The sequence below is a fragment of the Monopterus albus genome, unplaced genomic scaffold (genome assembly GCF_001952655.1).
Source record: "Monopterus albus unplaced genomic scaffold, M_albus_1.0 scaffold3.1, whole genome shotgun sequence".
Classification (NCBI taxonomy): Eukaryota; Metazoa; Chordata; class Actinopteri; order Synbranchiformes; family Synbranchidae; genus Monopterus; species Monopterus albus.
The window spans coordinates 10,905,268-10,921,449 of NW_018127883.1; the positions used below are offsets into that span (position 1 = coordinate 10,905,268).

The 16,182-nt window shown below is 43.1% G+C and overlaps 1 protein-coding gene across 3 annotated transcripts; it reads left to right on the forward strand.

The window, feature by feature from the left end:
* The first annotated feature begins 2,924 nt into the window (after window positions 1-2,924).
* tnk2a (tyrosine kinase, non-receptor, 2a) lies at window positions 2,925-16,176 on the forward strand. 3 transcript variants are annotated; one of them, XM_020603719.1, is made up of 20 exons: window positions 2,925-3,162; window positions 4,063-4,166; window positions 8,168-8,330; window positions 8,576-8,646; window positions 9,115-9,321; window positions 9,433-9,582; window positions 9,710-9,805; window positions 9,961-10,142; window positions 10,229-10,355; window positions 10,432-10,578; window positions 11,475-11,569; window positions 11,814-12,008; window positions 12,805-12,896; window positions 13,047-13,091; window positions 13,173-13,408; window positions 13,535-13,738; window positions 14,083-14,735; window positions 14,834-14,972; window positions 15,229-15,324; window positions 15,743-16,176. In XM_020603719.1, exons 3-20 carry the CDS (start codon window positions 8,168-8,170, stop codon window positions 16,130-16,132), a joined length of 3,288 nt encoding a protein of 1,095 aa, XP_020459375.1. In that variant the 5' UTR covers window positions 2,925-3,162; window positions 4,063-4,166; the 3' UTR covers window positions 16,133-16,176. The 3 variants fall into 3 exon arrangements, with proteins under 3 accessions (XP_020459375.1, XP_020459364.1, XP_020459355.1); XM_020603708.1 differs by lacking the exons at window positions 2,925-3,162; window positions 4,063-4,166 and adding an exon at window positions 6,783-7,114 and having other exon boundaries at window positions 15,743-15,870; window positions 15,967-16,176; XM_020603699.1 differs by lacking the exons at window positions 2,925-3,162; window positions 4,063-4,166 and adding an exon at window positions 6,783-7,114.
* Window positions 16,177-16,182: the final 6 nt, after the last annotated feature.

Genomic DNA, 16,182 nt, shown 5'->3' on the forward strand with positions numbered 1-16,182 from the left:
GGCCGAAATGAGCTTTCTCCGCAGGGCGGCCGGGCGCACCCTTAGAGATAGGGTGAGGAGCTCGGTCACCCGGGAGGAGCTCAGAGTAGAACCGCTGCTCCTCCACATCGAGAGGAGCCAGCTGAGGTGGCTCGGGCATCTGTTTCGGATGCCTCCTGGGCGCCTTCCTAGGGAGGTGTTCCGGGCATGTCCCACCGGGAGGAGGCCCCGGGGAAGACCCAGGACACGCTGGAGGGACTATGTCTCTCGGCTGGCCTGGGAATGCCTCGGCATTTCCCCGGAGGAGCTGGAGGAAGTGTCTGGAGAGAGGGAAGTCTGGGCATGTTTGCTTAGACTGCTGCCCCCGCGACCCGGTCCCGGATAAGCGGAGGAAAATGGATGGATGAATGGATGGATAAAAAAAATGGTAAAAATGGTAAAAAATGGTAAAAGGTACAATATTTGCCTCTAAAGTATAGTAAAGTCAAAGTATGAAGTACTGTAAATGTACTTAATTACTTTCCACCACTGAGGCCAATTACAATCTGCAGTCGATGCTACACACCTCAAACAAATCGACCAACATTCCCTGGTGTCAAAAATGTATTTCTCTCCTTCAGTTTTTCTTATTTTCTGTTGGAAATTGCGAGATGATGCTCATAAATCACACAGGAGAAATCACCACAGCTGAAGACAGCACTGCCATTCAAAATTTACGACAACAGCTCGTCTGTTTAGTTAGTCATCATCATTAACTACCGATGATGCACAGATGTCTTGAAGGGTTGTTGAGCTTCATAAGGGAAGATTTCAATCAGTACTCCTTGTATGTAACTCTGAGGGTTAACTTGAAAACGAGGGAGCAAATGAGGGGTAGGCGTAAGAAATAAGAAATGGGATTGGTCCTTAGAGCATGTGTGCTTCTGATTTCTTCTGTTTTGTTTGTACTTATATTTTTTATTTATACTGTGGTCTCAACAAAATCCGATAAGCCCCATTCCAAAAGGATTACAGGGAGAGATGGGGACTGAAACATTCACTGTGCTCCTCCTTTGTCTAACTCATCATTGTGAACAGTATTACTGTTCTAGTCATGCAGCAGGACAGAGCCAAAAGCCTTGCCATGGCCGGCACTGAGGGGGAGCCTTGACACAAAGAGGTGAGGTGAATCTGAATCAGAAATTGTTCTCCATCTCTGAGTCATAACTGAATCAAATCTTAACACAGACATAAAACACTTACTGATATCATTCACTGTGTTTTACACTTCCTGATTAACAAAAATGTTGATTTAATGCTGAACAGATTAAATAAAGGAGAAGTACAAGCAACTCCTCGTGCAGAGAAACTCAAGAGACCCACCAGACATAGTTACTCTGAATGGCGTTAAATTACAAATGAGAAACAAACATCTCTTCTAGAGATAATCTGTTCAAATGCTTTATGTTTTGCAACCAGTCAAGCAACTCTATACACAAACACACACATAAGGGTATTTAAATGCACTGTATACATTATAGCGAGCTACAACCCTGTCAGCCTACAGAAATAATCTCTAAATCTCTCTCGTTTCTTTGTTACTGACTTTAAAAAGATACATGAATTCACTCCTAAGCCACGAGTCTCTGCATGTTTCTGTGACACATTTGCTCTTTGCTGCATGTTATTGTTTCGCTCTGCTGAGGTGGACCTCAGACTTTGGCTGTTGGCTGATATTTTCTTTCACCCTTTTCTTCCCACACAAATTTGATAATCTGTGTATTCCCCGGAATTGTATTGTCAGTTCTCCAAAACAGCACTAAGATGACTATAACAGCCTAAAATATAATATAACACCTATTACAGATATTCAAAGATATTCAGAGACCTTTTATCTCAAAATAAAACTTGCTAAAACCTTTTGGGCATGGAATTTCCACCACCACAATGCTACTTGAAAAGTTCCTGAAATTATATTTCTGTGACTTCCATGTTAAATTGAAAACTAATACATTTTCTTAGCATCCACTATATCTCTAGCTGTTGTAGGACTATTTGGTTCTTGTTACCATTGCTAACTCTGAGAGACGAGACAGTCCAAATAACTTCAAAACAGTGCTGATTTATTCAAAGGATCATAGGTAAAATTAACATTACACGCTCAGGTATCTTGCACCTCCAAACTGCTCGCAGGCAGATGTAAGATGAAAGACCCTGAACCCAACAGGCCTATACATTATATCCTCTCGGTTGGGCTAGCCCCATACTATACAGAAACGTCAACCGAGACGTCTCTGTTGCCAGCTTTGCAGCTGGCCATAGCAGTAGTCAAAACATGAAGCAAATCAATGTGCGTGTGTGTGTCTGTTGATTAAGTGGTGTGTAGCTAAAAACATTCTCACGACCTCTAGTAACATGTCGTGACATTAAACATAAGAACATATTATGGCTAAGGCTACAGTTATACACGTCATAATAATAATATTAAACACCCTGTCTGCTGACAGTCATCAGCTCTTCTCTCTAGTTATCCTTGACCAGATGTACCCTGTAGAAACTCATAAGCATGACTAAGCATTTAACAGTCTAACTAGACATCCCATCTCCACTAAACATTTCTAATACATAAAGTATCTATCCAATTTCTATCTGACTAAAAATACCAAACACTGTTAAGAAATCAAGCTTTAAAATGGTCACAACCATGAAAACAGTGTTTCAAGAGTACTTAAATGTCTCTTTATTATACAAAATCACAGCAACTTGTTTCTGATTGGTCTCTCCTAAATAAAACAGAACTACAAATTACACAGATACACACAAATTACTACGCAATTTGAACTTCAGCACTTTTACTGATAAGAATATTTGTGAGCACGGCTCTGGGTCTTTGTTTTGAAACTCGAACGTCTAGACAGGAAGTGCCATTATTTTGGTAAATCCGGGTCACTACCAGCGGCAGCAGCGTTAACGGGAGCGCTTTTTGCGTGTTGAGGTTACGCACGGTGACGCTTATAAAACCCGTCAGGCGCTCTTAGGAGCATCCCGGAACGGAGGGCAGGGATATAAAGGATTCGGCTAATTTAAACAATTCTCCACTGAATAACGCGGCTTCCCGCCGGGCTGCAGTGGCTGAGAGCGGCGGACGGAGCGACTAGTAACCGGAGGAAGGCACTAGTTTCCCCCCAATGCCCGTTTTCATAGGTCGGTATGCCGCGGTTATTTTTCTCTGGAACCAGGTTACTCGCGCTCTTAGAAGATGCGGCATGTTGAACCAAAACAAGCACAATCAGTCAATCAGTCTCTGTCTAAGTTCTTGTGGACAAAGTAATGTTTCCCACTGTGACAGACCAACAGGTGTCCACCTACGTGATTCAGGCTAATCTGCTTTAGACTGTAAAGCATCAATGCGATCAAATAAAATCTGTTCTGCGCTGTTTATTGGAAAGATCACGTCCTCGGTTTGCCTTCTTTCCAGTATCCATCTTTATATGCTCTAATTATCTTTTTTTTTTTGTCTGCTTCTGTTTTAATCCTTGCCTAGGTTAAAAATTAAGTAAGCTATTAATGTTTGCAAAAGTTGGGCCAAATAACTTACTAACAGCATCTTCCTATCATCCTCATGCCCTAGCTGACAAATATGGAGGGGAAAACATCCTTTCCCTTAAAAAAAAAAAGCATAGGTTTTGGATATATTATTACTGATTAATACAGCCTTAAATGGATAATTTGCCATCTCTATTAATTGCCTACTGGACATGTACTTGTTTTAAACGTCTGAAAACACTGTGACACTTCCCAATGGTGTCAGTAAGGACGCAGCCTGGTCTGCCTGTGTTGGCCTGTTTCTCTGGCCAGGCTGTATTCTCTGTCACTGTCTTCTCGGTTTTTCTCACTCTGCTGCTCTCTTTACTGTAACAGATGGAACTCAAGTTTGCTTTTAAATTTTCTTTAAGCGCCTTTTACTAGTAACATGGTTGGACAGAATTAAGTTTCTGGGTTTCCCTGTCGTTTTCTACGGGGGATTGTCAATCAGGCATTTATGTTGTTGTTATTGTTGTTACTGAAAGTGAATCCTGACGTTCTCTTACTTTCTGTTTGTAGATGTGGGGTCTCTCCATCCATGGGCTTCTCCAGGTGACCTCCAGTGACTCCAGCTACTTCTGACTGCAGCTTTGATCCTGGACCCACCAGAAGACCTCTGCAGGGTGAGGCCAGTCAAACAGACATACTACTGGTTAAGAGTGTCACCACACCATTATCAGTTATTATCAAAGACATAAATATGATTCAACAATGGCCTCTTGCACCATCCAGGAGGCTGCTAGCATCAATAGATGTGCACCCTTGGTACGCCGGTGCCCTCTAGTGGCCGAAGTAATTACTGCAATAAAGATATTTTGAACAATGCCCCCATTTTCCATGTCGCATTAAATTTCATGTCTGCTTGCTGTCCAGAATTAGAGGAAGGCTGCTTATAAAACAGCTGTTTCCTGGTGCCTGCAACTATATTGCAGTCAAAACAAAGCAAGGGACCATAAAACTACATGCTGAATAAATCCTATTCCTTCCATCATAATAAATAAGGATAATCTCCTTTATATGGCCAAGCATGTTACACACAAGGAATTTGTTTCCGGTACAGAACCGAGGCAGCCATCTGTGGCGCCAACTCATACCGATGGCTCTAACCATTGGGGGCAACTTGGGGGTTCAGTGTCTTGCCTTGTCTTGGACGCTTTGACATGTGGACTGCAGGCACCGAAATTTGAACCTCCAACCGTCCGGTTGGGGGAAAACCGCTCTACCCACTGAACCACAGTCACCCCAAGTAAACCATTAGGTTCTCTGTTAACAGTCTTGACTAAGTCATGGGGATCTGATCTTGAGATCATAGTAAAGCAGCCGTGTTCGCACCACATTATTCTCCATGCCTGTGAACGTAAGCTAAGTTTAACTCGACTATTTTTAGATCATTGCCCTGAGTAGAACATGTGCAAACAGACATGAAACCTCGGATTTTGTGTTCATTTAGGCCACAGATGCACACACACAAAATCATATCCAGGCATGCACACTTTAGCATTGCTGTTAGCCTTTTTGCTGTGAAATGTTACCAGTGGTATCAGCTCAGTACCTCACCCTTGTCATTCTTTGTCTCCTTCTCATTCTACAGTATCTGCACTACTGTAGTGTTTTATTGTGTCTTAAACGTTGGTCTGTAATGCACAGTAGAAGCAAAAACAAACAGCTTGAATTTTTGACAGACAAGCACCAGTCTCAGGTTCTTCTTAGTTTTTACCATAAACTAATTATATTTTGAATGAAGTTCATCTGTGTACATTTTATGAAAGGCATGGAAGGTTTTACCACACAAACTGATGGGAACTAAATTAATGCTGTAACACCATGTTACCATAGATAATCTGTCTGTAAACAAGCAACTCATATGTGATTTGGTGTTCTGCAATAAACACTGAAAAATACTAAAATTCAGGTGTTTTTCTGTACACAACTATGGTGAATATACTGTACTAGCAGTTAGCTGTTATCTCGTATTATCTTTTACTAAATGTGGCACAAAGAAAACACTATGGGAGGAGATTCTGAAGCTTGTTGACTTTTGCAGTGTGGATTTTAGAACGGAATATTAGGGCCACATCAAGCAAGTCCAAATAAAGTCAAACTTTCACATTTCAACTTCATTCTCAACATTTCAACTTTAATCTTGACATTTAACTTGTTGATATTTTAAATGGAGATGCACTGACTGAAAAATCTGAATTGTCCAAAACCGTAATCGGCAGGTTGGAAGAAAAAAATAAAACTGAATCGGCTATGAAATCTGCAATCGCTGCATCTCTAATTTAGACCCTATTCTCCACATTCTGACTTTATTCTCAACATACAAAAAAAATAAACTTCCTCCTCATTTTATTTCTCCTTAATGTGGCCCTAATACTCAGTTGAAGGATTTTCAGAAAGCGCATGCAGATAGATTTCCCTTATAGCTCGCACTTTTGGTACAGTGCTGCTGCTACTAGCACAATTGTGCAATCAGTTCCCAAACATGCTGCTATTTAGGGATGTGGCCATGATTTTAGAAGAGCTGAGGTCATGAGTCTGAATTTTCCCAGAAGCAGCCCATCAGCCAAGCCACCAACCAAACTCTTTAAATTGGTAGGCCTTCCAAAAAATCTTTTTCATTTTATGAATTATCTATGTAGTCTCTTTACATTGTTGTCTAAATGTTTGTTTTATCAGAGCCTAATCCCGTTTGAGTCACATATTCAACATGTTTAGTGAGGATTTACATTCAGGAATCTTTTTCAATTAATTTCTCAGTTTATTAAAAATAGTGGAAATTTCAAATTTTTCACACTTTTGCTTTATAAATGACATGATTGAAAAATTATATTGAATTTGTTCTTGCTCAAAGCTGATCCTGTTTTACATGTTCAAATTGATCTCATCTTTCCATTCTTCACAATGATATGCTTGTTTGGGTTGATGTCAAGCTTCTACCATCTGCACCTTTCCAGTGCATACTGGGAACTGTCTCACTGTCCTTGCTCTTTGACTTGACCATCCATCCATTTATCCATCCATCTGTCAGCCTATTTGTATCTACATTTTCTCCCCTCCTTCCTCCTGTTTCTCTCTCACACCCTGCCATCCTCTTGTCAGAGCTGCTGAATTATTTAACATCAGACAGTGGGCTTGGCTGCCGAGCCAGAAGGAGATGGAGAAAGAGCTAGAGCAGAGGAAAATATGGAGAGAGAAGGGGAGGCACGGAGGTGTTCGTGGCTGAAAGACATTGTGGATAGCTTTAGGTGATACGACTGGAGAGAGTGGCGTCAGAAGCCTCCCGGTGCGTTTGTGTGTGCATGCGCGCATCGACTGAACAGAGAAGGTCGAGAGGAGATTAGCAAACTAGATGCAGGAACAGGGTGGCGGAGCTGACGCGTCTTCTGTATAACAGCTACAGAGAAAGAGGAGCCAGAACACCCCACAGAGACGTGTGAAGGACAAGAGGAGGTGTTAGAGTATGGGGGAGAACTATATGTACCAGCGGCTCCCCTACACCAGGGGAGAGGAGGAAGACGATGAAGAAGAGACACACAGGAGGATCAGAGAAAGTGTCGGGGGACACATGGTAAAGTCTGAAGTTGTGGGTGGGCATGCAGTGATTTTGCAGTGTGTTTGTCTGTGCGGTCAAAGTCCGGAGGTTCACTTGTGTAGGGAGGATGAATATTTTTTGAGATAAGTGGGTGTGTGTATGCGTGAGAATCGTGGTGCTGCAGCTGTGGGCTAATGGTTTGGTTCAGTCGTTCCCAGCCTGTTCAGCTTGTGTTCTTTAAAACCAACAAACCGATGTGGACTTGTCCCCCCCACCCATCTTTATTTTGAATGATAAAGGTGCTAAAGGCCTGAACACATCCAATAATTCACAAGAAAAACCATTAAAAACAGAGACAGGATAATGAAAATACATTTTCCTTGCCTTTGCATCCCAGTAATGAAGTTGCCGCAGGTTTGAGCCTCTTGTTGGGGTCTCGAAACACAGGGAACCACAGGTTTATTCTATATGTAAAAAGACAAATATGAAACCATATTAATGCCAATTTCAAGGTCTGACAGTTGCTTGTTTTGTGCAACTTGCAGTTCCAAACCAGAAGATAAAGTTACAGCAATAAAACAGCAAATTGGTTCATTTTAGAGACTGAACGTAGCAAATATTTGGCACTTTGTTTTAATTAATAATGCAGCAGACTGTTTGTTTACTCCTTTAACTAAGAGGATCATATATAAATTAGCTAATTTCAGCTAATTGCAGAAGTATAACTGTCAACATATAAAACATGTAGAGTAGCTGATAAACAGTAAGCAATTCTAGTACAGGAGATATGAATGAGGTAATTACACAGTTACGTGCTTTGTCCACCAGAGAGCGCTGACAGGTTTAGCCTATTTATTTAAAACATCCCACTCAGATCATGTGTTGGTGTCATTATTTAAAAAAAGGTTGTTATGGTACAGCAAACCAATCCTAGAATGCACATTGTATAATTTCGTAGACACCACTACATGGCCACAAATGATGGGCATCCTGTTGACTAAGCAACACAGAATACTAACTAACTAAAGCCAGACAGTAGCTCATGCTTCCCGTCGTGTATAGTGATCCAGGTGAACTGTCTATGTGCAGATGCAGTGTGAGGAGGGGACAGAGTGGCTGCTGGAGTTGCTGACAGATGTGCAGTTGCAGCAGTACTTCCTGCGGATCCGTGACGAGCTCAACGTCACGCTACTCTCCCACTTTGACTATGTCAAGAATGAAGACCTAGAGAAGATTGGCATGGGACGCCCAGGTACAGCAAAATGACCTGTTTCCATTGTACTGCAGGCACAACAGGTTATGTAGCTCATATTGATCAAAACAAATGAGAAATTCCTTTAACTAGAGAGAAAGGTTAAGGTGGTCCTTCAGCTCAAAATACACATTTAAATCCATACATTTTGGATTTGACCTTAAGAGAAAAAGAAAAACTGTATTTGAAGTTTGAGCAAGTCTTCAGTGTGAATAGGCTAAATGCTTGTGAATGTGTTGGTTCAGGTCAAAGGCGGCTGTGGGAGGCAGTCAAGAGGAGAAGAGCCCTTTACAAACGCAAGTCCTGGATGAGCAAGGTGTCCTGTTCTGCCAACACACACACACACACACACACACTGAGCTTTACAACCAGAGCTGATCCTGCATTCTGACATTATTGCAAGGGGACATTTCCTCATAGGGATGTGTACAGTATCAAATTACTGTTTTTTCCTGCTCACACACTTTTGTGTTTTGTAACATCTGTCCTCTGACCCCTTAACCCCACTGCCTCACTGCTAGTTGGACAGAAGGTTGACTACAAAATTTTCTGTGTTACATAATTGATGTGTTGGTGCATCGATATACATGTTTATTTTGCATTTATGTAGTTTTAATGCTGCATCACTCATTTAGTGTCTGTTGGTATTCCCCATGTTGGAAATAAGTGTTCCCACTTTAACACATTATCTTTCAGATTGGTGTGTAGATCAGTTAAATAAAACGTATTTGTTGTTTTCGAGTCTAAACTCAGTCAGATACAGTTTCTCCTTCTGGGCCTGCAGGTGTTTCCAGTGAAGCGACCCGACTCCGACCCCCAGCAGCCCCTCTCCCAGGGGCCGTCCTCTAGCCAAGGCCCAGCCAACAGCGAGTCAGGAGCTTCCCTCACCTGCCTGATCAGGGAGTCAGAGCTGCAGCTGTTCGAGCGGCTGGGAGACGGCACGTTCGGAGTGGTGCGAAGAGGAGAGTGGACCGGACCCAACGGCAGAGTGGTGTTTATAACTAAGACCCATTTGGCTCTCGATAGTTATTGCCGCCCGACCAGACATTGTCTGCATCATTTTGGTTGTTGGCTGATGTTCTCTCTCCCACTCTGTTTCTAGCTGTCAGTGGCAGTCAAGTGTCTGAAGGCTGGAGTGTTGGACTCCGATGGTCTGGATGATTTCATCAGAGAAGTGAATGCCATGCATTCACTGAGCCACCAGAACCTCATTCGTCTGTACGGCATCGTCCTCACACAGCCAATGAAGATGGTAAAACACAATCACATCCTAAAACATCTTCATGCACAGTTACACACAGATTGACTATAATACATACATCAGCTTCCAGAGCTGTGTGCATATTCCTGTGTGTGTGTGTGTGTGTGTGTGTGTGTAGGTGGCTGAGCTGGCCCCTCTGGGCTCCCTGTTGGATCGTCTCAGAAAGCGCCAGGGTCACATCCTCATCTCCTCTCTCTGTAACTACGCTGTACAGGTCAGTTAACACACAAGGGGAAGTCTTTAATTAAATTTTTTCATCACATCTTTGGTGCAGATGTCTGTATATCAGGATTAAAGTGTTTTTGACTTGTGTGGATATGTCCATGTGTTTGGTTAACATTGTGCCTGTGTGTGAATATGCATGTGTAGGTGGCCTGTGGCATGGCCTACCTGGAGCAGAAGCGTTTCCTCCACAGAGACCTGGCCGCCCGCAACGTTCTGCTGTCCACCAATGAAACTGTGAAGATCGGAGACTTTGGACTGATGAGAGCTCTGCCAACACACACTGATCAATACATCATGGAGGAGGGCCACAAAATTCCTTTCCCATGGTGAGGGGAGGGCACCCGGGTCATACACAGTCATTGGCTAGCCTGCTTCAAACTGTATCTCAGTCTTCATCCATGTCTATCCCCAGGTGTGCTCCAGAGTCTCTGAAATCTCGAACTTTCTCCCATGCATCTGATACGTGGATGTTTGGCGTCACCCTGTGGGAAATGTTCACCCACGGACAGGAGCCATGGCCGGGCCTTAACGGGAGCCAGGTGAGCTTTTTTTCCAATGTACAACTAAAAACGCTCAGTGTCTTCTGATTTTAAAAATGCATCTGTGTGTTCGTAGATTCTCCATAAGGTGGATGTGGAGGCCGAGAGGCTGTGTAAACCTGACGACTGCCCTCAGGATATCTACAACGTCATGCTGCAGTGCTGGAGCCCCAAGCCTGAGGACAGACCGACCTTCATCGCCCTCAGAGATTTCCTGCTTGAGGTTAGCTCACTAGTATTAAATCAGATTCAGGCTTTACATCTTAAATCTCTCAGAAAACATGTTCATTAAAAATATTCATCATTTTTTAAACAACAGAATATGGAATCATAACGGATCGGTCTCATGTGAGCAGTATTATATGGACTTATTGTTGCAGCCTCGTGGCACTGCGCACTGCAAACCAGAGGCTGCAGATATAGCCACATGTTCTGCTGTGTTCAGATGGCTGCAGGGATTTAATGAACATTTGCTGTGTGTATACACTGCCCAGCCACATTAATAGTGGCACCTGTATGCACTTCAATGCAACAATTCCACCTTAACATCTGTGTTTATGAAGCTCAAAATGTTTCAGTTTTTGGTGATATTGTCACAAATGTATAAACTGGACTACACTATATTCAGAGGTGTCTATATATTCGTCTTCCCCAGCTACACATGAGAGGGTCAGAATAATAGGAACAGTCATACACAGCACAGAAATGAACCACATCTGTTAAGTATTACTTGTATTTTTGCCAAGCCAAACATTTTTTACAGTGTTTTAAGTATCTTTTGAGGCACATTTTGCCATTAATGTGTTGAGAAATGTATGGGGAAAGAGGCTGGAAGAGAAAGATGCAATGCAAGCCTCCAGCTGGACTCAAATGTCCAAGTTCATGGACATAAACCCCTATACATTTTAATTATAGTAACAAAAAACAAAATAAAACTAACCACTCCCTGTTTTAGTAGCTCAGAGGCTGATAAGAACAGTAAAGTGAAAGCAAGTGGAAACATAAATCACTATTATAAAATAAATGATGTGAACTAATGGTTATGATCCTGCTGATGGCAGTAATACATCATGCAACGTTTACAGCACTGTACTCACTAGTTGTGTGTGTGCTCTGCAGACCATGCCCACAGATATGAGAGCCCTGCAGGACTTTGAGGAGGAAGACAAACTCCAGATTAAAATGAATGATGTCATCACCATCATAGAGGGAAGGTCAGTTACCAAACATGCCCTAGAAGAATGCCACAATCTTTAATCTCATTAGATTCTGCTACACAAAGCAGCACTCTTATTTGTCAGTGCAGAATGAAGGTGATCCCTACAGGACAACAAATCCATCTGTTGTTCACACTGGATTCTTTGCATTGTGGAAATCATTAATTACCGTCTCACTAGTGGCTCATTATAGTGGCTTTTCATACCTCTGCATTTGTCTATGTCCATGTACGTGCTTCAGGGCAGAACATTACTGGTGGCGAGGTCAGAACAGACGGACGCTGCACATTAGTCAGTTTCCTCGTCATGTGGTAACATCAGTCGCCGGCCTCTCGGCTCAGGACATCAGCCGACCGCTTAAACACTCGTTCATCCACACCGGACATGGAGACACAGACCCTCACAGGAGCTGGGGACATGCAGACCGCATTGACAGGTTAGTGACACTTATGGAAGCTGCCATCTTTGATGTGAGGCTTTATTAAAAGGTTTCATTTTAGGAAAAAAAAAAAGTGTTTGAACAACATTCCGTGAAAAAAAATTATAAATACAGATTTCTCTCCTTAGTTAAGGTCCAACTAAACCACCTGTTTTAACTGTGGAAAACAACCAGCGTACTAGATACTGAACCAACAGATACTGTACTCTACCACAACCCGCTATGGCTGCAACTAATGATTAATTTGGTTATAGATTTATCTACAGATTACTGTCTTCATTAATTGTTTAGTCCATGACACTTCTTCACAGATTACTACCTTTTCACACTGTTTAATTTGAAGAATCTTTAGAGGCTTGGAGTGGATAGTAAAATTAGAATGTGTAAACACTCTTCTGTAAAATAACACCTTTTCTTTTTTCCTTTAATCATCTCACGGCACCAAAAACATGTAGTACGTCACTAAATTCTGTTGGTTTTATAGCCGGAACCAATGTTCCATTCTGTAACTCTCCACTGGAGTGCAGCAAAGGTTTTTCCAACAGATGTAGACTGTTTAGAAGAAACTCACATCTGCAAGCACAGAAAAAAAAAAAGTCTTAAAGCCCAGATCAACAGTTCTGTAAGTAGTGATCACAGGAGCTCTAACAACATACTTGCATTATGTAGGAATATGAAGAAGTAGTTAAAGGATAAAAGGTGATGTTACTGCTCCTATTTTGTAGTCTTCAGTTCAAAGTGCTGAGTGACTTTACTGTTAAATTAATCCATTAAATCTGCCTCATCTCTTCAGTCTGTACCTGGGGAACCCCATGGACCCCCCTGATGTCCTTGGAATGGACTCGGGCATCGCAAGACCAACCAAACTCCCCAACCGTGCCAAAAGTAAATTTATTCGTGTAATGCACATATTTAATAAAAGGCATTTTTTCTGTTTCTATATGTGCTTTTTCTTTGATTTGCTAATAATGGTGATGATTCTAATATTACCTCAAATGTTAAATTTGAGTGTAATATCTTTACTGTCTTAATCAGAGCAGCCTCCCCCTCGCCCACCTCAGCCTGCTGTTCTGCTGAAAAGTAAGTTTTCCTCTCCTCTGATCTGAGCTTTCAATACCTCAGCTCCTGTTTCCTGACTCTGGTGTTTGCATGTGTGTCCAGAGCCATTCTACGACTCCGTGATGGATGATTATGATGACGATGATGACAGCAGCACCTCATCTGGGCTGAAGAGGCTGGGAGTGTCCCTGCGTCTGAAGCTCCGACCATGGGAGGGGTCTGGCGTACGCTCGGCTAAAAGTGAGGTGTCACTCATAGATTTCACCGATGACAGCTTTAGCTCGACCACGCCCTCACCACTCACTGAGACACGGCACCTGGATGAGGACACACTTAAGGTACAATTATGAACTGAGTGACAGAGACAGTCAAATGTTTTTGGTAGCATTTGTTGCTTTGTCTAGTTGTAAATCAGCCATACTTTCTTTCCCACCTTCTAAAGTGTCTATCATTTTCCTCCTCAGGACACGCCCTCCATCTTGGACTGGCCCCTCCCACAGCCATCTTATGATGAGGTTGCTACAGAGCTCGATGACCAATCAGAGGACCAAGAGGTGCTGACCATAAACAAAGGACTGCCTGAAGAGACTGTGGCCACACCTGGGGCCAGCATGATGGGCAGGACTGAGTCACAGTCAGCCGACCTCTTCCAAGAACTGCAGAGAGAGGTGGAGAAATAATGCACTTGAAATACATAGAGTTCATACGGTGCAACTAAAGCTTGGACACACCTTCTCATTTAACGTTTTTCTACATTGTAGATTAATACTGAAGACATCAAAACAATGAAATGACACATGGTGCAGTAAGCATCATGCTTACTAGCTTTTGATAACAGCTTTGCTTAAACTTGACTTTTTTTCCAGCAGTTCGTAAGGTCATCACCTGGCGACAATGTAGAATAAAATAAACATTGGAGAAGCTGAGCCCAAACTTGTTTACTTGCAGTAACAAACTGTAAACACATACAAATATTAGATTGAGCTTATTTAAACTTTTCTCTCGGATGTAGGTGATGGTGAAGCTGCAGGTTCCCATGGCAACGGGCCGCTCCCTGCCCTCTTCCCCCCTCCCTATGCCCTTGGCCCCTACGGGGCCCCATCGGCAGATCTACCTGCCTCCTCCCTCCCCTTCTTCCACCTCCACTTCCTCCTTCACCTGCTGCTTTGAGGACCGGCCGGTTCTGCCTCCCCGCAGCCCTGTGCCCCCGTTACGTAGCTCTAAATACAACCACTCCGCCTGCACCACCCACTCACAGGCCCGTTCCAGCTCCATCTCCCTGGGTAATGAGGAGGACACGCCTCCTCAGATACCACCCAGAGATCACGCCTTTTCTCAGCCGGGCTCTCGCTCCTCATCTCCCCTCCCGCTAGTGCCACCGCTCTCCTCCTCCCCTGTGGCCCTTCCCCCTCCTCCTCTCTCTGTTTCCCCACGCAGAGTGTCTGGACTCCTGGGCCCCCTCCTGTCCTCCAACCCCTCTTCCTTGTCCTCTTCCCCACCTCAAGCCCATGCTTCACGTCTCACAGCTCCTGGGGCCTCCTACTCATCCAGCTCCTTACTGGATCCAATCACCTTTCAAGAGGGACGTGGCTTCTCCTCACTGATTGACAGCTCTCAAAGCTCAGCCCCCACCCCACTGCCAGAGAGACCAGCTTTTCTGGAAAGGTGTGTATTGCCTCATTTATTCTCCCTATTAAAAACACTGATTCATACTTGATTATGAAAACTGTCACCACAACTTGTATCCTTGGTTTTCTAATCAGATACGGAGCAGCCAACATGGCGGCAGTGAAACCCATGATGCAGCAGCAGCCTGGTGGAACCAAACCAAACTCCTCCTTCAATAACAACAATGGGCGAACTGCAGCTCCCAGCATGCAACAGGAGCAGAGCATTGTACAGGTGAGAAAAAGAAAATGCACATGATGCTTACAATCATTCATGGAAAATAAAAACAAATATCAAACAACCTGGCTGACTGTTGCGCTGCCCTACACTGCCTTTGTCAAGATCAAAATGTGGCAGAATTGAGAATATGTCAGATACGAAATTGCAATCACGACATCGCAAGGCTTCTGTCAGTCTCTTAAACTGCCCAAATTTAGACATTCTCACATTTTATCTTCAATTTGTGATGAGTTCATGGTATGATTGACAGGTCCAAGGAGCAGTGCACGGTGTCACACTGGAGGAGTGTCAGGCTGCTTTGCGGAGTCACAGGTGGAACATCCCTCAGGCCATAAAACATCTGAAGGTACATTTATCTGTCTGTCTGCATACTGATGGTTAGAAAAAAAAATGTAAAAGAGACAGTTGGGCTCGAAAGCTCAAGTCCCATCTGTCTGTCTCTGAGGAGATGTTGTTACATCATTGTGTATATTTTAAGTTTTAGGCAAATACACAGGTTCACGTAGACATGAAATATTCTGGGAATGGATGCTAAAGCCTCCTGGGACCAGAGCAGGTGGGACAAAAACAAAACAAGCAATGCACTGTTGATCTGCTGTCTCTGTCCAATATGTAAAAATCCACAGTGAAGTAGAATAATATCATTAAGCTCACAATAAAAAATACATAACATAGTGCAAATGAACAAGATTAGACAACAGAAACACACACACGGCACTCGGCGTTACCTATCTGAAATACTTGTCTCGCCACCTGGATTGTAGGTGGAGCAGTTGTTTCGGTTGGGTCTGAGGTCCAGGGCTGAGTGCGAGGAGCTTCTGCAGCAATGCCAGTGGAACCTGGAGCAGGCGAGCGCAGTTATGCTGGACACATACGGACCACATCGAAACAGGCAGGGGCAACTAAGGAAGAAAACTTCACAACTTTACAATACAGCTCTATATGGGATTAAAAAATGTTTGAATTTTTTTTTGGCAATAATCCAAAGGTCTATGGAAAAATCCAATTTTATCAAGGGCACCTGGGTGACACCAACTCCCAGGTTCGCCTACAAAAATACGTCACACATACACTCTATTTACACTACCTCAGTAGAAAACAAGTTGTTGAGAGTGAAGTTTATACAGAAAAAACAAACAAACAAAGCATCGTAATAGGGATTTGAAGTTATATCACAGGTTTGCTAATGACACTGCACATATGT